Source organism: Periophthalmus magnuspinnatus, chromosome 9, assembly GCF_009829125.3.
Source record: "Periophthalmus magnuspinnatus isolate fPerMag1 chromosome 9, fPerMag1.2.pri, whole genome shotgun sequence".
Lineage (NCBI taxonomy): Eukaryota > Metazoa > Chordata > Actinopteri > Gobiiformes > Gobiidae > Periophthalmus > Periophthalmus magnuspinnatus.
Genome location: NC_047134.1, coordinates 26,760,325 through 26,786,359, shown reverse-complemented (window position 1 = coordinate 26,786,359; position 26,035 = coordinate 26,760,325). Strand labels below are relative to the sequence as shown.

The following is a 26,035-nucleotide window of genomic DNA, read 5'->3' as shown; positions in this document are numbered from 1 at the left end:
TATGACCGAAGAGTTAATATAAAACACTGAGTCACACAGAGGAGGGGGTCACAGCAGCTGACTGACAGCAGCACACAACTTTATTTGGGCAAGAGAAGGCCCGCCCTGCATCAGCTGTCACATGTACACTGTAAAAGAATGTTCATGTTTGAAACCATGGGTACAGAATGATGAAAAATGAGGATTGTTGCCATAGTGATTAACAATTCAAACTAAACATTATATCTTCCGAATGAGGAAAAAGTCCTCAAAATGTAGAATAGAGCAGCATGTGATGAAAATATAACAAATCCACAGGACTCATGATATTTGTTAGTTATTTGGCAGTAACTTCAATATTGATTTAGGATTCAAACATTGTTTTAATAAGAACTACAGCTTTAGCTTCTATCTGTGTTATCATGTACCAATACACGGTTATAACTAATTAATTGTCAGATCTGACGGTCCACATTTTAATTAAGTTTGAAAAGTAAAGTTAATGATTTATTGGGGGCAGAACTTAGAGAGGAGTTTAGTTTACAGTGAGGGGGCGGAGTCAGAGGGTCATCGTGTCATTGGTTATGAAATCAGCTCTTTTTGCAGTGCGCCTGTACTCCCAGATCACCCCAGCACTTTCCCGACACTTGCCTGCGTGGACACATCGTTTGGGACATCTGCGCGCAGTATATAAGGCGCAGCCAGAGCAGAGGCCACAGGCCTGGAGTAAACAGCGGTGGGATCAGCAGAGGACCGCGTGCGTAAAGGTGATGCGCAACTCAACTCCGAGGACGTAAAAGTTTGAAAAGTTTTACTGCGAGCTGCTTGATTCATACTTTATTCCATTTGGAACTTTTGACTCATGGCTGAGGGAGATTACTACACGATGGGGAGCCGTCAGCGCTTTCCCCGGGACCCTTTCAGCGAGTCCCCGTTCAGGGACCAGTCCCCGTTCAGAGACCAGTCCCCGTTCAGAGACCAGTCTCTCGCGTCCCGCTTCATGAACGAGGACTTTGGGATGTCTCCGTTTCCCGATGACCTCGCTATGGACTGGCCTGGCTGGGCACGGCCCGGCCGCCTCAGCACGCGGATAGGACCGATGCCTTTCAGTGGCGGTTTACGCACAGGTTTTCCCGCGCGCACGTCCACGGGAGGACCCACAATGTACACGAGCAGATACGGGGAGCCCTCGTCACATAACGCCCCCACCACAACCAACGGAGAGCCGTGGAAAGTGTGCGTCAATGTGCACAGCTTCAAGCCAGAGGAGCTGCACGTGAAAACCCGAGACGGGTTTGTGGAAGTGTCAGGTGAGTGATTTCATAACTTCTGTTAACGGCGTCCACCTGTTGCCCTTTGGCTGGACCTCCTCCTGAGGTCAGGCCGAGATGGAGTCTAAGTGTGCCCTATAGACATGTATAATCTGTCCATCTACTGAAAGACTGATCATAAGTCAAACACATATTTCACTGTTATATTGGTCTAATGACGTTCAAAGTTTTAACTCCAGGGATGACAGCTGAGTAATAATAAGACGTGTTTAAGCTGTGTGAGTATTTTTAGTTTTGTGGGTTGTAAAAAAAATCTTTTAAAGATTTTGGTGCTGGTAAATCACAGACCACAAAACCAAGTGCTAATGAAATGAAAGATGGGCTGCCTGGCAGTATTTGCTTTAATCTGCCCCTGACACAGCGTGGCTCAGAGCAGCAGAGCAGAGTCCTGACTGTGGCCATGGAGCCGCTGGCAGAGCTCTCACACCTGTCTCAGATTCCTGCAGACTCACTCCTCACTTGTTCCTGTGCTGCTTTTAGACCACAGCCTGTGACAACAGCTCAGTGAAGCTCAAAGAGCAGAGAAGCTTCTGGAAACAATTGTACACGTCCAGTCTCTGCTCCTCCTGCCCCTCACAGATCAGTGTGTGCTCCTCCTGCCCCTCACAGATCAGTGTGTGCTCCTCCTGCCCCTCACAGATCAGTGTGTGCTCCTCCTGCCCCTCACAGATCAGTGTGTGCTCCTCCTGCCCCTCACAGATCAGTGTGTGCTCCTCCTGCCCCTCACAGATCAGTGTGTGCTCCTCCTGCCCCTCACAGATCAGTGTGTGCTCCTCCTGCCCCTCACAGATCAGTGTGTGCTCCTCCTGCCCCTCACAGATCAGTGTGTGCTCCTCCTGCCCCTCACAGATCAGTGTGTGCTCCTCCTGCCCCTCACAGATCAGTGTGTGCTCCTCCTGCCCCTCACAGATCAGTGTGTGCTCCTCCTGCCCCTCACAGATCAGTCTCTGCTCCTCCTGCCCCTCACAGATCAGTGTGTGCTCCTCCTGCCCCTCACAGATCAGTGTGTGCTCCTCCTGCCCCTCACAGATCAGTGTGTGCTCCTCCTGCCCCTCACAGATCAGTCTCTGCTCCTCCTGCCCCTCACAGATCAGTGTCTGATTCTTAGGCCGACATGGTGTAGACATCTGCGTCCGGTGAGACCCTTGGATTCCAGGGATACCCATCCTAAACAGAGTCCTCAGAGCTGTTTATAGCCACATTGTTGGTATGCCAGTTGGGTCATTCCATCAGCGGTACCCGCAGCAGGGCAGAGATGACCCTGTTCTATAAGTGGGTCTGCCCTAGTGGCCACACGGGCCTCAGGGCTCAACACTCTTCTATAACTTGCTTTTACATTTTATTAAGATTGCTCTGGCATAGATATTATTCCATTGGCACCTCTCAGCTAGGCTGTCTTGTACCATTGTTTCTGCTACACAAAACAATAATTCAGCTCCTCCAGTGTAGTCTGCTGTCGTGTCCTTGGGCAAGCCACATCACTTAACTCTTCTCCTGTGTTTTTCTTTCCCTTTGAATGCAATTTAGTATCAGGTTTCTTATTTATTATGATTAACCTTTGGACAAAACAGAAAGCTGCCTTTAGAGAGAAATAGTTTCATAACAGCCCTTGAGAATGAGGCTGCATTCATCTCTGTGCTCTCATGGGTTACATTACATGATGACTCAGGAATCTGACACTTCTGTCCTAAAAAACAACCACACCTCTGTTATTCTAAATATGTGCAGACAAACTGTAATCAGGGAAAGTTATCACTGTGATGACACAGCAATGCCCTGTGTCCACAGAGCTCTGAATGAGGGTGTAGAGTAGCACAGAGAGGTGGAGGGCGGTGACATTTACTAGGCCTGGAGCAGCTGCAGCAGACCACAGACACAGGACCGCACAAACTAAAGTTACTCCCCCAAAGGTCACACCAAGATGTCCGGGTCATTCCTGGAAACACAAACAACTAAAAACAAGATTGAAACTTGTGATGTAAAATATTACACAACAAATGATGAAATGTTTTGGTATCACCCGCCCCCTCCACCCATCTTTTCCTGCTGCAGTGGAAAAAGTTGAGTTTTCCCATTTATTTGATCTATTTGTGGATGTCGACAGAAGGTTTATCACTGTACTGTGGACACACCTGTTTGTGTTAGATAATACTCCAAATAAATATGAATGATCGCATTTTTATATAGCGCTTTTTCATCTTTTAAGACACTCAAAGCATTTTACAGAAGAACCACTCACCCATTCACACACACATTCAGGTGGGTTAAGTGTCTTGCCCAAGGACACAATGACAGTATTCATCATCTCTACCAGTGATGTTTATGTCAAGAGTGGGATTTGAACCACCAACCTTCATATCACCTGGATCAAAGAAGAGGGTCACGCCTTGCCTTTAATTTCCCTTTACAATTAGCATAGATAATAGTAGTTTTCTTAGTAGTTTGCAAACATTAGTATGATCAGTTGCAGTCTGTATGAGTCTATATGTTATTTTTCATAATCCCTCCACAATTTCAATCCTAAACTCTAAAAACTTTAAACATGATGATGAACATGTGACTTAAAAAAAAGGGTGTAACAGTTTATTACTCTGAATTTTGAAATCATGATATATTCACTGTGCTTTTTTCCGCCCACAGGAAAACATGAAGAGAAACAGGAAGAAGGAGGCATAGTGACAAAGAATTTTACAAAGAAAATACAGTAAGTAGATTGAGTTTATGCAATACATTTAAAACAGTAACAGTACATATCACTTTGTTTGGTTCTACGTATTGTCTTGAATGTTCACCTTATTCCCGGAAGTTGCAGTCGGGCTGTATTATTTTGCATGGGACGCCAATCTTGAGAGTAAATAATACGCACTAAAGAGCTCTTTTAAAGCGTCCCAGAGAATCGGTGCAGTGTTGACTTGTTGCACATAAACACTGAACATCTGACTCTAATTTTTATACAAATCAACCAACTTTATATCATATTTTAGCAGCGAAACTTCCCACTGAACCAGAAGTGCCACCACAAAGAAAGCGCCTTTACAGCAAAAGTGGGCGTGGCTGAATAAGGTCAATAAACAGATTTTATCATTATTATTACATTTTTTAAAGTTTATCAGTAAAAGTGAGATGATTATAACATCAGTATAACCTTGAAGTTGCGGTGTAGGCTTTGGACCCGTGCTTCCTTTGGTTCTTCATAGGAGTGTTTTAATTGGCCGATGAAGGCTTCAAATAGTTGCGTTAATCGCTGGTGCGAGGCTGGAGCCTGCGCCGCGTCACTTGGTTTGTGCTCGTTTTCTCGTGCTAATTAGTGAGCTGTTGTGAGCGTTCGACACAGTTCAGATCGCAATCCTTTTAATTGGAAAGCCCTCGGACGGTCTGCGCTTCCGATCCAAGCCCAACCTGACGGAGATGACAGGCGCAGTGTGCGGAGAGGGTGGGGGTGGAATTGGAGGAGGTGGGAGGTGGGGGTGGGGGGGTGGGGTGGGGGGGGGGGGGGGATCATATATAAATAACTGGCCTCAATACACAAATCCCCCACTACAGGAGAGATAGGACCGCTGTCATTATTCCTGTTTGTCTGAGAGGAACATATCATTTAAATGGGACAGTCACTGCCATCCAGTCAACAAGCTGTTTATGTTACGGTTTAAGCGGCTTGGTGCAGTTTAGTCAATATAAGACACGCTCAGATGGTGGAGCAGCCATCTTAAAATGTAGGTTGGCAGAACAATTCCATTTATTTGGATGGTTATTTCATAGTATTGTTATTATTGTGAGAAGATCATCACAATGTAAAGATTATTCGCTATTAATGACACCATGACCAAACCATTACCACTGTCTAATACGTTACCTAATAAACGGTCATGGTCACATTTTTATATAGCGCTTTGCCACCTTTAAGGCACTCTAAGCGCTTTACATCATGGAGCACATGGGGGTGAGGTGAGTTAAGTGTCTTGCCCAAGGACACAAAGACAGCATTCATCTGTGAGACCTGGAATCGCCCCGCCAACCTGAGGGTCAATGGTTCTGACCGCTCAACCAATGATGTACGTTAACACGATATCCTAACATTTCTCACATCTGTGATCGAGTTTATGAAGTCGCTTTCTGAATGATGAAGTTAACGTGACAGTCAACAGCCAAATAAAATAAGCGTTTTACATTCCGTTTTACGTAGCTTTTATTGGAGCATAGATTACATTTAATTCCTTCCATTTTCCTTCTAAAAATGTCACTATTTTAGCGTTTATTGTTTTTTCTTGTAAAATGAGTGACTATAATCCTTTGAGAATCCAGTAATGCTCCTCCAATATTACTATCTTCATGTAGTCCTGTATTAGAGTTAGCCTTTTGAATTGGCTCTGTGCACAGTAGCAACCGGCAGCATCACTGTTAGCGTCACTGTTAGCGTCACTGTTAGCGTCACTACTTCCTGTCCAATTGTATCTCTTAGGAGTTTTTTTACAGTCACACTAAATATTTTGTTTGTGCCTCAATGCTAACACTAATGCTAATTTTAAAGAATAATGAATAGCTTATTCAAACAAAGCCACAAACTGAAGTATTCTCCATATAAAAATAATAGTAGTCTTTATTCTAATTAATTTGATTTTGAATAGTTTGTTTATTTTATGTTTTCCAATTTTAATAAAAGTGACTGCTAGCTTTGAGACACAGTGAGATAGCTAGCATGCTGCTGTGGACAAAGCCTATTCCGCACATTAACAATAACAAAAAAACAAACCATGCATTTTTAGGTTATAGTCGTGTTACCGGTCAAACATTAACGCACAAACATTGTCGTTTCATGTAAACCTTCTCCAGCTCTGTGGGGAGAGATTCTGTTTCAACTCGGGTTAAATATGTAAATTATTATCTCAGCGTGATATTGAGCGGTTTAAGGGAACAAAGGTACTTTACAAACCGGAGGTCATGTATCTCCACAACAGCACGCACCAGAATGTGAAGTAGAGAACCACGTACTTACCCCCCTCCATCGTCCTGTTTATGAATGCACCAAGTGTACCGCTGTGTGTTCATAGGTTATAAGTTACACACACTTTGTCTGCCCCTTGTCTTGTCTGTTTCTGCTCCGGGGAAAAAAGCACATTGGACAGTTTGTTGGCAGTCGTACAAAATCGATGTGCGCGATAGAATGTGCCGGTGGTAAATAAACCGCGAGCTGGGCAGATAAGGTTGAGACCCTGGTCCCGCGAAACACAGCAGCTGTGATTTGACATTGTCAGAAAGAACAACTCCGCTACATGCCAATTGGCTCCTTGAAAGATGGAGTGGGAAGTGAACTTTGTGGAAAAGTGGGAATGATCGCGAAGTCCGTGTACATTTTAGCTAAGGCACTAAAGTTTTAAACTGAATTGTGATACTGAGAGAAAGGCTTGATGCATGAACGATTTCATTACCACATGGAAAAACGCAATCTCCTTAGTTAATATAATATAATAATAATAATATAATCTGCTCTCCCGTATCAATACTTGTTAAAAAGAGTATATAGTTATGATCATTTGAATAGTTTTAGTATTGAGTCAGGTTACACGTACAACTTCTTTCACACAGTTAAAAAAGTAATATGCCTATAAAAGTTCCTACCTCTTCATATCTAGCATAAATTGTAAAATGTAAAAATTGAAGCGGGTACATAGCGTAGCAAATATGCTGGCAAAATGTATAGCCTTTAAATCTAAATGCAACAACTGGGCTTGCAATTATGTCTGCATCCCTCTCCCCCCTGTATCCCTCAGTCCAGGTCTGATCCATAGCAAAAGACGAAGTTTAAATCTGTCAACTCGACAAGTCGCTGCTCCTCTAAGACACTTCTTCAGTTCTGGTCAGATTGCTGATGGATACTGCTTTATATCTATCTGACGGGAGTAGCTAACTACACAAAACGAAACTGTAAACCGCTATTGTCTCCAGTTTCGGCCTTAAAGGCGCTATTTGACCGTTAATGGCCCTCCTATTGTTCTTTTTGTTTGCTTTGGGTCTGACAATGGAATCATAGATCTGTGAGAGATTATGCCTCCAACTTGTTTTATTTTTTTGTTTTTTTTCTGTTGTCATGTTGCTATCTTCAAATGACATACTGAGGTTAGTCAGTTCTCTAACTTAGCACTGCCATCACAGTTAAAATTTGGTGGCTAGAGCTCTTTCATAAACTGTATCTCAATGTGCAGTGTCGTCTATTCTGTTTGAATCCAGAAAGGCCTGGAACTAGACAATAGAGGGTGAAAATCCTCCATCCTAATTTGAGACAATCCAACCATAGCCGCTAATTCCGCTAATCTCTCAAATGCGTACGACGTCTCCTCTCAAAAGTTGCTGTAACATTCAGAACAAAATGTATCACTTCTTTTACCTGAGATAAGTAGGAGTTTGGTGAGTAAATTTTTGGTTCTGCAAAAATCCATGTAGTTTCTCCGTCCTTTATGTAGTTTTTCCCCTTTTCTACATGTTAGCAGCCATGTTTTTGCTTTGTTTTTTTGACGTGAACGGATAATGCGTCTCTCTGATTGGTCAATCACGTCCTCTGGCATCATTTAGACAGGACACAGCTCCAGATCCACTCGTCTTTGTAAAGATTTGTCAAAGCGTGTGGTTCTGGCCGGCCACGTAAAGTAAAAGGTGAAATATACGCTCTACCATTTTCCACAGACCTTCAAGTGCGCTTTCACTTCCTTGTGCTTATCACGCCCTCGATATCTTTCCACTTATGTTCGCCTCATATTCAACCCCAACCACTATCGCTACGCTCATACCTTGGTTTGGGCTGTGTTTCTATTACCACGGCGTCTTGTATTTGTCTACACATAAATAGACTTGACCTGACCTTGGTCTCTTGGGTACAGCGTCCACCGTCTAACTCAATGCACTTGTGTGTTTGTGTGGGTTTTTCTGACAGTGTGGGGACTAAAATCTGTACACACAAATCAAGTCTCCATGACGTAAATCATTTTTATTAGATCAACGACGTGGTTTATATTTCAGATATGGGTAAAAATAGGTTAAGGTTACACAAGTAGACTATGGCAACACAAGTAGACTATGGCAACACAAGTAGACTATGGCAAAGGCTAGCATCAGTCTCCAGGAAACAGCTTTGTCACCATACTAGAATTTTAAACTCAATTTTGATACTAATACCAATTTCTATACCTGAATAATTTAAAACATTGTTTATTTAGACAATATAATGTGATTTTCAGCATTAAATGCTAGTACTTTCTTTTATATTACCAAGTCCATAGTGGTCCATGGGCGTATACTAGTCCTGTGTGGTCATGTACTTGTTGATAGCAAAAGACGAAATTTAAATCTGTCAAATGGAAAAAACTGCTCATCCAAGCCGCTTCTTCAGTTCTGGTCAGATTTGCTGGGGGACACTACTTTATATCTATCTGAAGGGAGGGGCTAACTACACTGAAACTGTACACAGCTATTGTCTCCAGTTTCAGCCTTAATGACCCTATTCAACTCTTAATGGACCCCTATTGTTCTCTTTGTTCCTGTTTGTTTTGGGTCTGAGTATAGAGTTATAGATAAACAGACATCTTGTATTTGTTCTGATACAGCTCAAGATCATTCTAAAGGTTCATTTCTGTCCTTTGAATGTGACTTTTTTTAATATCGATACCTTTTCAAATGAGTATCTAGCTTCGATACTCGTTTTAGTATCAATTAGTATCTGATTTTTGATACATTTGACAACCCTATGAATGGAGGTCGATGTAATGTCCTCAACAAGCACGGAAACCCAACATGTGCGTGAGGATTTACAGCGCAGGGCTTTCTCTAATTAAACCAGCGTCTGCCTGAAGAAACACGGCCGGGTCAAACTGATGTTTATATTAACTTACAAAGACACACGGCTGCTCACACTAAGCCCGCTGCACACCCATATATGGTCGTGCTGTCGGAGAAGGAAGAGGGTGTCTCTGGACTCGTGCACCTCTGTGGTTGCGAGAGACGTGTTCCAAATTTGGCACACATTTTCTCTTAACAGCGAACGTAGATTTAAATCGACAAGTGAGTTGCGGTCAGTACACGATGTAATCTGATTGGAATTTAAAGCTACTCTAGATATGAACCATGGCGACCCTTTGGTAAACGTTCTGCTAATATCAAGTAGAGTAAATGCTAAATTTTATCTACAAAGTTATACTCACACCATAGGATTTCGAGGTTAAATATTAGTAGATTAGATTCATTTTTTTAATTAGCATGAGTTATCAACATTAAAAAATCCATTCTTTCCATGTCGGTAAGGTTGCGTAGACCAAAAGTTAACAGTCAACAATTCGACTTTTCACTGAACCTGCTTGGATTATGTGTTTGGTGCCCTCTGCTGGCAAAAAATATGAGTGAAGAATGTCTAAAAGAAAAAGTAGCAGCATGTCCATTGCAAACTTGATACTAAATTCATCTGGTTTAATGATTTAAATTGATGGAAAGTTACCTGGAAATGGAAAGTTACAGAAGTTTCATGCCATATTGTGGAATATTATAGCCAAAGTTCAAATTTATTTATATAGCACATTTAAAACTACTTCAGACGACCAACATGCTTCACATAACCATCAACAATAAATAAAAAATACCATACATTGGAAAAGTACAATAAAACACTAAGATATTCTGTCTAACTAGTATTAAATGCCAGGGAGAAGAGCTGGATTTTCAGTCTATTCTAAAACTGTGTTAAAGACTGAGAGGATCTGACAGGCAGAGTTCATATTCTGGATGCTACCACAGAAAAAGCTCTGTCTCCGCAGGGTAAAGCCATTAAATGTTCCAGGACTAATCTGGTCAAAAAAACACTACAACAGATACGCTTCTTCTATACTGAACACACTGCAGCCATCTTTAAAAAGGTAAACAAACGTGGGCACTCTGTGATAATTAAGTTCCAATCTTCCCCTTATTATACGCTCTCATTCCTCACAATGGCGTCTGGTAAAGCGGATCAACATTTTCTTCGTATACACCGTCACTTTGGCTGGTGTCCATCAAAATGCCGCAAATCCTGCGCGCCGCAAGTTTGGGAAGCCAATTATCACAAAACGGCTGTGGAAAATCTGAGACTTTCTGTCCAAAAAGTGACAGAAAAGAGGGAGGAAATGCCTAATGTCGAATAATCGCTTGTGCATGTGACTGGTAGCGCACGCACAGATGGAGGTACAGGTGCGATGTTTGATTGGCAGACCGACTTTAATTGGATGCACAGCCTACACCTGCATGAGAACCGCAAGCTCCCGTTTTCCGCTGCTTTTTTGTGCTTTTAATGGAAGCACCATCTCCTGACTGTGAGAAGAGCTGTGATAATTGAAAGAACTCCAGCAGTATATTATATTTAACTGTCAAAATAAAATAAAAAATAGTCACTGACACTTGGTCCTCTCTCTGGAAATTGATAAAGTGCCGATAAAAAAGATTGGTGTTTAGAAAAGTTTAGTTTAAGACTTTTGGAGAGATGTCACAGTGTAGTCTGACCTGGGAGTGGAAATAAACTCCAGTATCTTCAGGCTGTGTGCGCTCCTGCTCCCCCGATTCTGGTCCTCCCACTTGTGCTTTTAACATGCTCTGAGTGCACACAAGCGCGTTCTGCCAAGTAAAGTTTTAGTTTCTAGTGTCTCAAATCCTCACTTTTAGCCACGCAATATAAGAAAAATGCTGTTAAAATGTCAACACGGTAAGAAAGCGATGTTGTTGTATCCAATTCCAACGTATAAGATACTATCACAAAAATAGTGCATTTGCTTGGGTGGCAAAACTTTCATTTTCTTGTTGTTAACATCTTCTCTTTTTGGTTCTGTGAGTCTGTAAGAAGCAGTGGTTTCTGGGTAGATTAAATTGCATCCTGTTGACTAGCAGTTAGAGCTGGGTGATACGGGGAAAAACGTATCACCATTTTTTTTCCTCATATTGATCACTTTTGAATTTATTTAGTCTTTTCAAACACAAAATTAAAATGTCTTTTAGTTAGAGATCGACCGATATGGGTTTTTTCATGGCCAATACTGAAAAAAGTCCAAATATCAGTCTATCTCTACTTGTATTATTGATTTCATGAACATAAACAATACAGACATTGAATCAGCGCCATTTAACATAAAAAAAAAAATCCAAATATCTTCTTACAAAGTCTTCCATTACTGTGATGCTGTCAATTGGAAAAACCCAACCATATCATTGAGCATTAGACTTCACTGCTTCACAATCTCTTGATCTAGCAGTAATGTGACTGTTTGAGTAGTAAATAATGCTTGATTGACTTTTAAGAACAATGTTGGAGAGCTGGATAATTAATAACAAATCAATTTCTATATTATTCTGTCCTCATGTAGTTCAGTACTGCATATAAATTTGGTTCGGTTCAGCAGTAACCTGGGAAAGTGATTTAAGAGTTGTTTGCAGTACTTTGCTTAATGCTACCACATGCAGTTATAACCCAGTGTTGAGTTTAATGATTCAAAAGTAGACCAAAACATATTTATTAAGGACACAAGCAACAAAGTTAGGAGTTCAGTGTTTTTTATTACTTTTTTTTTTACTTAGATTTTTTGATGATGTTCTGTTTTGAATGGAAAATAACCTTTAAGAACCCCCCTCCCCCAAGAAAAAACAAACAAAAAAAACACCAAAGTAACAAAGGCGAAAGACCATTGTCCAAAAACAGAAAAACAGGACGTCCGGACTCACCAGATCAAACAAAAAGAAGTTAGACCTACAAAAAGCTAAGGCTCAGAACGTGTATCTTGACAGGGGAGGGAGGACCAAGAGCAAGATTACAAAAAAAATACTTTACTAAATATATACAAAAAAATAGGCAAAAAATCTAAATTAACTAACAACAAATTAAAAATAAAAAATATATACGGAAATGAATATGGCCAAAAAAAATGGGAAAAATCATACAAAAATATTGGCAATAAAAAATATACAGAACGAAAAGTGCCCGAACATAACATGAGCATAAACAATTATAAGACAAAATTAATTCAAAGTCTTTGTTGGTAAAAAAGCAAGTTGATAACAGTATATTTCATGTTTCTTTTCTTTCTGCAGAATCCCCATTGACGTGGACCCAGTGACAGTGTTCGCCTCCTTGTCACCAGAGGGCGTACTCATCATCGAAGCACGACAGACTCCTCCCTATCACCTCTTCAGCAACGAGGACCTGCTGCCCGGGGAAACAGAGCACCTCGAGCCCTCTCCACCTCCAGAGGCACCCATGGTTTAACCGATAACATGGCCAGACACATGAGCACCGCACATTTCAGACATGCAACTGTTAGAACCATATAGGCCATTTTGTTAAGTGCAATCTGATCGTTATCTGATTATTGGAGTAGGGTGACCAGAGTTTCAAAATTCAAAACTGGGACACATCTGAGTTGGGATGGTTGGTATAAAGAGAACTCAAACACTGTCCATTCTCGACATTCTTGTGGGTCAGGATATAATCTGAGAGACTTTTGTAGGTGCAGTTTTTGATTTATGCTCATTTTCAATCACGGTTTTCTATATTTTAGCTGTACAAATGACAATATATTGCTTTCTTTACTGTTGGTGGGGGTCAAATTGATCAAAAAAGGCGGCATTTCTTGTATAAAACTGGGACAAACCAGTGTTTTTTGGATAAATCTGTTGGGATAGGGGATACTAAGGACATCTGGTCACCCTTTTCTGCAGTTATCAGATATTGAATTGTCATGTAAACATCTATAAACTGATTTCTTTTGGATTTTTCACACCTGCGCGGGTTTTGCCAGGGAAAGTTATGCGTAAATGTGCAAACTGATCTGGCAAAGAGTATACAAATAACAGTAAACACCAAAAATCTGATAATTATTGTGGATTATTCTATTAATCAGATTTTTACTGGTCATATAAATGTACCATTGTCTGATAATGAAGTCTTGGCACAGTTGCGTTGCAGAGGGTTGTACTATGTCAAGGTTAGATCACCAATTTGCCTTGTCTTTTTGTCTACAAATATGCAAGTTTTGTCTTACTTGTTTCAAAAATCGAATGCCATTGTATTTTTCCTTTTTGGTGTTTTGTTAACATGAATTTAGATAAAACCATACGAATTTTTATCAAGCAGTTCCCCATTATACAATTTGTGTCGCATTATTTAATGAAAACCACTGATTTAATTTGTTTATTGGTGCAAGTTATTGCTTTGTGTATGTATATATAAAAAATAAAAACATTTACTTAGACGGCTAATTCATGTTCCCAACAGAAGAGAAATAAACGACTTTTTCAAATGGAATTTTAATGGAACAATTTCACTGTGCCTTTATATCTTTGCATTCACTTAGTTTCAGTTTAACAGTTATGAATGTTGTGAGTCACGCAACACTCTTATATATACTGTCTGTGTATGTAAATAAATATTCAACGAAATTCATTAGTGTTGTACGGATAGACCTTTCCATCAGCGTTATCAAAGCATCTACAGTACATCATCTAGTTTGGTGACCGGACTGTATTGTTTTCCAGTTGTTTTCAGCAAATTTCAGCAAACTAAACATAATTAAATGTGAAAATCAATAAAAAATAACAACATTTAAATCAAAAGCTTGGTCTGTTTACTGGTTTAAACAAAGGTGGTCCCTGGTTTCTACGCAATTTGGTAAAAGATCACATTTTTACATAGCGCTTTTCCACCTTCGAGGCACTCAGAGCGCTTTAGGTCAAGGAATCACTCACCCATTCATACACCAGCGTACCCAGACACTAGGGGCAAGGTGGGTTAAGTGTTTTGCCCAAAGACACAACGACGGGATTCATCTGTTTGAGCTGGAATCGCACTCACCAACCTGACTACTACCAATGATGTTTATGTCAAGAGCAGGATTCATTCCACCAACCTTCAGATAAACACTCTACCAACTGAGCTGCTGTCACCTGTAATGTTATTCTCTTGCATATGTTTTCTCACCACTATCTTTCCAAAGCTAATCCTGTGGTTTATTACTCTTTACCAGGCACACGATCTTGAAATGGATCCCTAGACACTGCACCAATCGCTAAAGCCCCTTACAGCTCATTCCAGTGAAGAACAGGTTAAAAAATGCAAAGGACAAATTTCCCTGTGGAGACGGTACTACTCCCTGCACTACTGTATAATCTATTGGCTGTTACTGCGGATCCAACAATAAAGTCTCCCAATTCTATTCATATCTGGGTTACAATGTTGGTACGATTTCAATATGTTCTAGTAGAAGTAGTAGTACTAAAAGTAATATTTTATGTGTTGTTTTATGGTAGCTGTCACCTGCCAATATCATAACGTTTTGTTTTGATTTATTTGATAACCCGACCCATTTTAAATTGGGAATTTTCAGATTATAAAATGTGATAATGTCGTACTCCTAGACGGACGTGAAAGAGCCATTAACTTCTTGCGTTACACAATAAACTGCATTTCAAAACTATTCATTTTAGCTGCCCGCATCTGTTTTAAATATTTTGGACAGGCCCGTTGACAGAAATTTGGGGGCCCAGGGGCAAGAAACTTCACATGGGCCCCCCTCTAATATTAATTAATAGGAAGAGGACAACAGACCCCTTTTCCCCCTCCCCTGCCGACTCCTCCATGATTATTGTCCTATAGACTATTGTGATGTCACCTGAAACCCAGCAATAGCTTAAGTGTGCTTATCTCCCAGAGCCATTCAAACACTCATTACTGACCTCCAATAAACGGATTCACATTTTAATTGCCTTTTATATTCAAACCTGCAGGAGGCAGCTGCATGACTGAGGGGACTATGGCCTGATTTGCCAAACACATTTGATGCTGTGCTTTCTTTCATGGTGATGTCTTTGTTTTGGTGGTTGCAGTACAAACATCCAGCCAGCATATCCCTGTGTGTCACTTAGGCCCCATGCCAAGCTAGTGGTTGGTCTGTGCGTTTATTGTTGGCTAACAGCAGCAACTGGGCAGCAGATTAGCACAGGGCTTAGCGGGCGTGCTGAATGGACCAAACCCATAGAAGCCTGCACTGCCAATATGCTCCAAGAGATTGAAAATAAATTGGTCTCTTTCCATTGCATGTTGAAATATCTTTTCCGGGTTGTAGAAGCAGAAGGAGAAATTTGAATGTCCAAGATGAATTCACAACAATAAAACCCCTCCATATTTTTTGGTAGAACGGCTTCCTTTGATGTTTTTTTCCACGTAAATAGCTGCATTTATGGATACGTGCGAATGGTTGCTATGGAAACAGGAATGTTGGAGTAACACCAATCTATCCTAAAGCGAGTTACATTCATTTACATGTTACTAATGCACAGATGCACAAATGTAAAATAAGTTAATCACATCTAGAATGATTAACCAAAATAAAAACATGTTTGTAGTGATAAATGATTTCAAATTTTAAAATAGATTGGGTTGAGTTTTGTTCAATTTTAGGCTTCTACACAATACATTCTGGCACTTTCAGATTTGACATTTACTTAGATTGACACTGTTTACCATTTTTGTGTGCAAACTTTGTTACTATCCTATTAAAAGTTTGTAATGCGCTGTTGCCAATAAAGTTTGAATCTACTGCCCTTAAGGGTGGAATAATATTGGCTACTATTCTTAATCTGATTTGAATGCTTCAGTGACCACGTTTGACCAACCACTCACCCGACTAAAACCTACTCATATTTAGTATTATAGTGTATTTATGCAGCACACGTAAGTAAAAGAAATATTACAAAAATGGTTATCTGCTTGTTTCCATGGAGATGTTATTGCCTGGAATTCCATAATCCCATCTTTCCATTATTACAGTTCGCTCAAGGCCACGTTGGAGCGGGTCTGTTTGGTGCGGTTCCCTCCAGCCAAGGTACGTTTCCATGCTCCCAGGTCCAAGGGAGCATGGAAACGTACCTTGGACCTGAGAGCATGGAAACGTGCAAGGTCAGAGCTCATGCAGACATAACTCGTGTTTTCTTAATCAATCAAATTTAAAACGTATCTGAATTTATACCCGTAATTATAAGGACGACTTCAGAGATTCACAAAAAGACGTTTAGTAATTTCAAGTTTGTGGAGCTGTGAGACGTGGCTAAGCTACAGCTAGCGCAAACGCAAAGCTACTTCCAGTTTATAGTCAGCTTTTTCTACATTTATTTCACTTCTCTGCGCCTCTACGCCATGTTTAAACCTCTCTTTATGCAATACACTGGGTTTGGCTCATGTTAAAAGCATCATGCAGTGGAAATATAATGTTATAGGTGAGTGGTGTGCATCCATAAAGAGGAAACAGCTAGCTTTGTTTTGCAGAGAATGTCCGCACAATATTTAAGTTGCCATAACTTGAAATACAGACGTTTGAAAAATTATTATTTTATGTTTATATCTGCTGTTTGCCGTTTTGTTTTCACCCAACTCTGTGTTCTCTCTTGTCCTATCATCTTGTTTGGTAGTTAGCCACGCCTGGAGCCATACCATACCGGCCAACCAAGCTAGTACCCTTCAGGATCCGCTTCGGACACCTCAAACGGGGAAGCACGGTTCACTGGCATTAAACATATCTTGCATTTATTCTGTTGTTTTCATTGCCAATTCACAAAATGCCTTGAAAAACATGCACTCTTCTCGAATGGGCTAGCCTCTCCACAGATCTGTAACTTTGGCTGGTGCCGTCACTAACTTGCCTCCATAGAGAACGATACCTTTAATATCATTTAATTAAGCACAACAATATCTCAATGAAGACAAGCCGGTGACAGACCCTCCATCTGAATAATTACATACAGTGCACTTTAAAAACATCACAAATACAGTTCAACTTTTGCGAATGCCAGAGTTTATTTTCAAGCTTAAAACACTAAATTGCTTCATGTGAGTCTGCGTGGTTTTAGATTTTTAACTAAGCAAGCTCATGCAGGTAATTCTGAGTGTCTATAAGATTTTTTGGCTGATGTCACACCCCTTGCACGCAGCGATCTCCTCTTGTGACGGGCTGATCTCCTCTTCAGACTCCTTATCTTGAACATCCTCAGGGCTCTCCAACCCCTCTGTGGACTCAGGCTTAGATTCTTCAGTGATGTTTTCTGAGCTCTCCTCCTCTCTCTTCTCTTCACCGTGCTCCTCTCCTCCTACAGCGCTCTCCTCCTCCCTCTTTTCACCCTGCTCCTCTTCTCTTACAGAGCTTTCCTCCTCTCTTTTCTCTTCACCCTGCTCTTCTTCTTCTCTTACAGGGCTCTCCAACTCCTCTGTGGACTCAGGTTTCGATTCTTCGGTGATATTTTCTGAGCTCTCCTCCGCTATCTCCTCCTCACGCTGCTCCTCCCCTCTTACAGAGCTCTCCTTATGGACTTCTACTTCTATCTCGATCGTTTTGGAAGCTTCTGGGTAAAGGGTTTCCGTCTCACGTTCGTCAGATGTGGCGTCTATCTCAGGTTGATCCTCCACTTCCACCTACAATGAAATTATAGTAAAACGTATTAGTGTAGTTTGTCTATCGTGGTTCTATGCAGCTTTATAGACGATCCACTATGTAACTTTCTTGGTGGGAGGTCTGGCATATACCTGTCTCCATGGAGATGTCAATGCTTTGCCTGGAAAGTTCACAGTATGGCATTTAGCGAACCTTGCATGTATTCAATTACATTAAAAACGTACATTCTTGCTGTGAGTGGTGTGACTTCTCCAACGATCTTCATGTCTTAAAACAAGTAGGTCCACACTCAGAAAATGTTACATAGTGCATCTTTAAACTTGATAATCTAACCCAAAGTTGTAATGACACTTTTCCTTTGCAGGTTTCTAAATGTCACCTTTTTTACGTTTTTTGAATGAATCTTTTTTTTCAGACCAATATTTAGTTTGTTTAGACAATTTCGACTGTTCACTAGGGGTTTTCCTCCAGTGGTCACATGACGTTCCTGTGATGTGTCCATTGAGCAGATTTAAAGGTTTTTTAAAGGTTTTGGCACCGTTTTCATACTCGTGGAGGCAGGACGACAGCTCTATCTGCACTTCAACTTCCTCAGAACAGTATCCCAGGTGTGAGAGAGTAAAAAGACCCCCTCGCCCCAGTTTAAAGTACCATGGGCACGTTTCCATATTTCTATTCCCTCCTTAATCCAGCGACGATGTTTGTTGTCCTCTGTCCCAATGACGTTTGTTCCGTCCCAGTCCATAATGTGTTTCTCTCTTTTACAATGGTCAGAAATAGCCGATTTGAGTTGGTCCTGTTCCTCTTTGGGCAATAAACTAAGGAAAACGACAAGTGTGGGAAAGGGAAAAAACTAAGCCAGAAAAACAAAAATAAAAGAATATAGCCATGGTAACATTACAGCACATTAGGGCTATGACAGGGAAAGTGCAGGGGGCAATGAAAAAACATAAACACAACAGTAAAACCGTGCATAAAACTAAGGCAACAACTCGCCCAATAGAACCGGACCAGCAATATATTGTCATATACGAAATACCCTGCGATAAAATGTACATCCGGGAAACAGGAAGGGCATTCAGTGCAAGACAAAAGTAACATAGGACACAAAACACAAAGTAGAACAGGAGCAACTCTAGCCATTTCTGACCTCTGAAAAGGAGAGAATCACATTATGGACTGGGACAGAACAAATATCATTGGAACAGAGGACAACAAACATCGTCGCAAGATTAAGGAGGCAATCGAAATACAGAAATCTGCCCGTAGGACGTTAAACGGGGGCGAGGGGGCCTTTTTACTCTCACACACCTGGAATACTGTCCTGAAAAAGTTGTACTGCTTCCACCGGTAGGAAGACAGCACCAAAACCTGTTTAAATCAGCTGACCAGACACATCATGGCAACATCACGTGACCACGCTGAGGAAGAAGGAGAAGTCGAAACTGTCAGGCATGAAAATAAACAAAATCAGGGTCTGGAAAAAGATCTATTAAAATAAATTATGGAAAGACCAGATGGACCTCACTGAACATTTGTAGTCTAATCCACAGCCATTTGTATCTATTTTACCACAGCCACATATTTTTACAGGTCTGGCAAAGATGGGATAGAGTCTAGGGCACAACAAAGCTTTTGGTATCTGCCTCGATGTCACAGCTCAGTTCAATTTTATTTATTTATGTTTCTGTAGGAAAAACAAATGATGAAAATGAACATTTACTTCCGCAGCCTCGACGTGGGCGGTCACTGTTGTGCTTCATTAAACTCCTTGACCATGAACGGCTAAATAAACAGTTTTAATTCTGATTTCTCACGCTCACCTTTATTGGTATAATAACGGTGACAGGATCAGAGGGAGCAGGCACAGGAGCCTCCACAGTCAGGATCCCATCTGCTGAAAGCCATGACACTATTTTGGCAACATCGATCTCTGCTGGAAGCCTGTAATTGAAAGAAGTGTCATCCCACTCACTAAATATAAAGTGTTACCGTTACAAATCCTTAACGTGTGACATCTCATTATCTGGCCCTGTGAGCATGCTACAGACACAAGTGTTTATTCTGGTTTAAACAATGCATTTTTACACTGTATATGTTCGATTTACCCTGCCACTTTCACAGTTATTTTGCATTGCTAAATTGTGTTGAAAGAGTTATACATTTTAGAGGTACTTAAAGCAGACTTATTAAGATACTTTTCAGAGATTTTAACTATGTACCTCTCATTTACCTCTCGAAGTTGTTTTGGGAATGATTCGTGCATGTTCGAGCAATGTTTAATCACTTATTTTCAAGATGCTATATTGCCGATCAATCCCTGTTTTCACTGCCACTGGCATACACCAACTGTGACATATTTACAATTTTATTTTCTTGATGATACACGTAGGATTCGGAGGCATTGTATCGTCGAGGCCCGACAGCTCCACGGCTCCTTGTTGTAATGATGTTTTCTAACGTGGAAGTCAGTGGATTTGTTTCTTTTATTAAGTCTTTTTTAAATGAATGTTGTGATTTAAAATGTACAAATTATGGACTGAACTTTTTGTATTTAGGTGAGTTCCCCCTGACTGTCTTCAGTTTCAACTCTCATGGTTTCCACGTGGCTCCTGCTCCACTGGACCCTCCCTGCATATACCCGCCTGCTCCACCCATGGATGTATAAAAATATCAGGAAGATGAACCAAAAATGGCACGTTGCTGTTGTTTTCAATGGCCTCATTAGCGCGAAATCCCCCCAAATAAATTTTTTCTGCATTACTTCCTTAATACGAGCTAGCACCTCACACCCATGTCATGTCAGAAACGTGTGACCAGTTCTGACCAATCACAGCAATAAGAGCGGAGCTACTAGGGGCTTTGAGCAGCTTTTAGGTGCTTTGAGGATGTACTTTTTTTTTTTTCACTTAATTTAAAATGTTGTGAAAATAGAAAAAAATCCCAAACTAAATTTAACCTCTGTGAAAGCTGCAGAACCTATATTTGATGCCAGCTTTGAATTCCTAAAAATGCGCTATGCGAGAATTATTTCTGGGCCCAGGCTGTTGGGATCTGCAATACCTATAGAGCGCCCTGGGACAAAGGGGGAATGTCTTATCTAATTCTTACTATAGATCCATGTCTTCCTTATATCCTACCTCGTGATACTATTTATATGTTCAGACTCAAAATACAATATGTAATCAACATTTTAAACCCTTTTTTAAAGTAGGAGATCTGAATAATTAGTCATTTTAAAGTTTTACCATGTACTTGATGAATTTTCTATATTTATTGACTACTCTTTTCACCTCAGGCACTGGTCGTCTGTACTCTCTCCTTACCTGTATTTCCTTGTAAAACATCTGGCTACAAATCCGTGCTCGTCCGGCCTCTCCTCGTGTCTCCCTGGGGACGGATTACAGTTTATGTGAGAAGCAACAAAACCAAAGCACTCAACACAATAATTAAGTTCTGCCACAGAGCTGTGATTTTTAATTTCCCTCAGCACATTATTTAAGCAGCTTTCTAATGTGGTTACAATAACTTTTTATTCATTGGCGTTTTAGGAAGTCGTTTTGTGAATTGAGAGAAAAACTGTTTGGATAACTGTTTCATCAGCGGATCGTATTAGTCTGAATGTGATATTAGATGAAAACGGCGTGTGGAGAGTTCAGTTTGTTTATTCATTAATCATTTATAGAGCAATCACTTTGGAGGTTGAGGTACTACTTTTTTTCTCTGCATTTGACCCATACTTCCATGCCAGTGCGCCAACTGCTCAAGAAAAACGCAAAAGTGTCACGTTCGGGGACCTAACACCAGATTTTGAGCTAGGTTTGGTTAGGACTACCTGAGTTTAGGTCAATAGGGAATGCAGAGAAACCGGAGAAAACCCAGAAAGGGACACCCAAACTCCGCCCATGAGTCAAAACAGGTACCTCCTTGCTGTGAGTGCTAGCAATCCAGCCACTAAGCACTGCTCTCTTCGGTAGATTAGTCATTCTTAAACCAAAATGTTAGCAGTTAATTTGATACTCCCTATACTGTGGGTGATGGGCAAGTGCTTAACCCACTGCACCACTGTACCTAACATAACACGTCCTCATCTATTACTAACCGTATAAGCATCTAACACGTACCTCCGATCTGTAGAAACCCATCTTTGACACTCAGCGATATCTCTGAAGGGGAGAAGTGCGACACATCCAGACTGACCCTCCACGTGTACTGCTCTGGACCAGCACTGGGGGCAGGCTGGTGCATGGACCCAGAGATGTGGGGCACGATGAGAGGCGCGGGACAGTACCACGGCCAGTACTGGGACCATAGACTCCTTTCCAAATCCAACAGTGGCAGAAGTCCAGTATCCGGATTGAAGCTTCGGCTCGACTCCCACCATTTTCTCCTCGGGTTCCAGGGACCAGCTGTGCCATGCTCACTGGGCAGCGCGCTCTTGACCTGGCTGTTCATGTTGAAATAAAAAGAAGATTAAAACTTGTGAGATATTACTTACTTTAGTTTGAACCCCAGAGTTAACTTTTGTTCAAGTTAGCAATTAAAACCGACTCGATGGGAGAGATAGTAGTAGTGTGCTTAGACAGAACACTCTCAGGAGTTCCTTTATATAGGGTTCAGTTCTTTTTAGCACTTATTAAACACTCATTCCAATCCCATGAGATGTACCGTAGGCATGGGGTGATGGGTGTAGGGCCGTTACCTCTCGCTGCCCTGTAAAGCCAAGCGCCACGCTAATTAGAGGTATTTTTAACTCTTCAGGCTGCAATGGGAAATAGCAAAAGTTTAGCTGGGGCTAGTTTCTGTTTGAACGGTTGCACTTGTTACCAGCAGAGCGCTTTTCACACGTCCAAGTGAAGTCTATTCTCTGTCCAGTGACCGGACGCTTAGCCTTGTCATGAGACCGGGTCAAAACGCATCCAAGCACGTAGTGGCGCTGACAGGATGTGAAGGTACACTGCAAAACTGAATATCTGCACAAGATAAAATGTCTTCAGTTTATATTTGTTTTATTTTGAGTAGTTTTGATTCTTCATTTTATTCATTTGTTTGTTACTACAACTTTATTTTGACAGATTACTTTTGAAGAAACAAAAATCGGTCGGAAGAGTGACGAAGAATCTCTTAATTAGCCAATGTATTTAAAAAAAAAAAAAAAGTACTTTATGATGAAATATTTTGAAAGCAGTTAGATATAGCTGGAAATAGATCATTAAGATCACGTGACTTATTTTGTACCAAGTTTGGCCGTGGGTGCGACTTATACTCAGATGCAACTTATATGAGAAATGATTAAAATATATAATTTCAGATCTTTGTTACTGTCGCACTGACAACCACGCAAGGGCACTCTAGGTTTGTGTACCTGTATCTACTATTTCTGTACCATTGAAAATAGAAAAAAATTGTCAAGATCCCAGTCTGTCCTGCCTTTTTTGTGCTGTTTTCCCCCTCTCTGCTGTGTCAAAGCCTGGAGCTGGGCGGAGATTCTGGCTCCTCCCACACACACCTGCAACCCATCTTGTTAATCAAGCTGCACCTGTGGAGGACAAAGGGACCCAGGACATGACACTCAGCGCCAGGTCGTCCGCGTATCCACAGTGGTACAGCTCTGCTTGGCTCAATCTCATGTTTTCCATTTGTTACCCTTTTCTAAATTGGATGTTTTTTTTGCCCCTCACCAGATCCCGCTCCCTGGACCCGCTCAGCTCCTCTGTCTCCGACCCAGCTCCCCACAACCTGTACGAGCCTCACACCCTCCGTCGCAGTTCTCTTCGACAGGTATGGATTACCTCATCTCTCACCCCGCTGACCTCCATTTGCACATTTAAAATCTGTAAATAATCATTGTTAAACTGTTCCCCGAGTTCTGTATCTTTGGTCCCCCTGTCAGTCGTTGCAACAAATTTCAACATTACGGTAATTTAAAAGACATCTGAGAAGGACTGAACAAAAATACGTTAGCGCGCTGTACTGCTATTCAGCCTGTTGTTCTCTATTTTATTGTTATGTGACTTATAGTCCAGTGCAACTTATGGTTTTTTTTGGCTGGTGCGACTTATACTTCAGATCTATTCTTTTCAGTTGAATTTTTTTGTAACAATTTATGAAGTACAGAGAGTAAAGGCTTGACCAAGAGTGAAGTACATGTTTACATAATCGAGGAAAGGCATATAGAATTGTCGAATGGTTTGGTTTGGCCTGGTCTGCGTGAATCGTGATCGTTTCTGTGACAGTTTGAGAGCTTTAACTGTGCATTTTTTGTGCGTCAATATTTCTATTTGACAGTTTTCTATGAGGATGAGCGGGATATTTGTTGAGGAATAATAAATACTAGTAATTCAGTCTAAAGTGACCAGCAAAATGTGTTCTTTATGTGTCTCTTAAACAATTAAACTCACATTGTAAAGGCTAATTAGAGCATCGAGCAGGTGGATTATTTAAAAAAAAAAAAAACTAATTTTTTCATGACTCCAGTGTAGTTAAACTCTGCCAGGTTTGTTAATGTGAATATGTAGGAGAACGAGAGATGGTAAAATTCCTTCAGAAGAGCCTCTCCACCCCCTGTAAACACATCATTACCAAATCATTTTGATGTGATTAATTAGAATTCACTTCAAAGATGGCTGACAGTTTATTTATCTCTTACTAAATAAAAATTTGAAGAGCCCTGATCTCCGAGTCCCGGCACTCTTTCTTTGGCAGATTGCAGATATATCCCTTTCCAATCTGGCAACAGCAGATCAAGTCTTCATAGTTCATGCTGATACTCCTCCTTTGAACTGTTAATGACCCTGTGAAGTTTGATTTTATATCTGTCACTTATCTGCCACCTCAGCTGCCCTCTGGTAATGCTTCCCCCAAAACTGGTTCTTTCATCTAGTTTTAACGGACACTGCTCGCTCTGTCACTGCGATAGGATGGGAATGAACAGATGAAAACACCACTGGAACAAACATTTGACTCTGCACACATGCCTCAGCGGGGGAGCTTTTCAGAGACAGGCCTGAGTCCCTGGAGGAGGACACTGCTGTCGCTTTCACAAAGTAGCTGCGCCGATGTGGGATCCCTCGTAAATCAACATTACGTTTGGTATTAGTCCTTACGCTGCTTTATGGAGGACATTTTCTCAAGGTCAGATTTGAGATTGTCAGTGTCAGATAATGATGAATCAACTCCATATTGCACTATATATATGTTTGTATGTAAACTCTGAGGATGTAGCGATTTTGAACAGGTTTTATTTTTACTAGTTTTTCCAAAATAAAAATGCAATGTAGCAAAAGCTGTACGTAAGTTGGCACATCAGCTTTTTAGATTACATACCTTACTTTACCTTAATATTAAAAGTGTCAGATAATGATGCTGAAGTGGCTATAGCACTTACTGCAAGAAGGTTCCAGGTTCAACTCCCCGGTGACGTGGGGCCTTATTGAAAATCGGGGTGTTTCTCCTTTTGTCTGGGTGGGTTTTCTCAGCTTTTTCCCATCAACTCAACTTTGATTGTGTTTAAATGTCTGCACTCTATCGGCCCACTTTATTTGAGGGTGTTACTGAAAACCCACCTCTTCTCCCTGGTATTTAATAAGAGTTAGACAGGATATCATGGTGCTGTTCTTTTTCTATGCATCATGTTATCTTTGTTGTATTTTGTTGACTTTCATGTGAAGCACTTTGTTCAGCTGAAGTCGTTTTAAATGTGCTGCAGTTGTCCCTCCCTATATCGCGGTTCACCTTTCGTGGTCTCGCTGTTTCGCAGATTTTTTTGTGCAGTTTTCCATGTTTATATTTACACTGTATGAATGTGCATTGTGTTCTGCGTCCTGATTGGCTGAGGGACTGTAGACCATTGTCCATCAGTCTCCTCCGTGCCGTGTCTCCTGTACAGTACAGAATGTGTACAGCCAAATTTATATAAATGTTGGATCTCAGTGTGACTCTGAAGTGCTGTATGTTTGCAAGTTTTCTCCCCGACAAAACCCACAATGTCGATGAAACGTTCTGCAACAAAGGCGTCTACGAAGATTTGAACTTTGAGAGTGTTTAAACAAGAGAAAAATGTGAGAAAATGTTAATGCCTGTGTGAGAAAAGTGTATAAAGTGTGTGGTGAGGGGTTTTACAGCTGCAAAACATATAGAATAATTGCAAAAAATAAAGCTAACTACTTTGCGGGTTATTTTTACAATGTAACCCCTGCGATAAACGAGGGACCACTGTATAAAAACAAGCTTGAATTTAATTGAATCAACTCAAAACATACACAACAGGTCAAATCCTCCAGCTGACCA

The 26,035-nt window shown here is 40.9% G+C and overlaps 2 protein-coding genes across 2 annotated transcripts; one reads left to right on the top strand and one right to left on the bottom strand.

Moving 5' to 3' along the window:
- The first annotated feature begins 576 nt into the window (after positions 1-576).
- Positions 577-13,915, top strand: hspb8 (heat shock protein b8). Its single transcript, XM_033973335.2, has 3 exons — positions 577-1,289; positions 3,951-4,014; positions 12,399-13,915. Exons 1-3 carry the CDS (start codon positions 842-844, stop codon positions 12,571-12,573), a joined length of 687 nt encoding a protein of 228 aa, XP_033829226.1. The 5' UTR covers positions 577-841; the 3' UTR covers positions 12,574-13,915.
- A 2,210-nt stretch (positions 13,916-16,125) lies between these two features.
- Positions 16,126-22,315, bottom strand: si:dkey-1k23.3 (heat shock protein beta-1). The gene is made up of 6 exons (XM_055224240.1): positions 21,871-22,315; positions 21,073-21,136; positions 19,570-19,690; positions 17,545-17,766; positions 16,816-16,838; positions 16,126-16,237 (listed from the first exon to the last, which is right to left on the bottom strand). Exons 1-6 carry the CDS (start codon positions 22,199-22,201, stop codon positions 16,126-16,128), a joined length of 873 nt encoding a protein of 290 aa, XP_055080215.1. The 5' UTR covers positions 22,202-22,315.
- Positions 22,316-26,035: the final 3,720 nt, after the last annotated feature.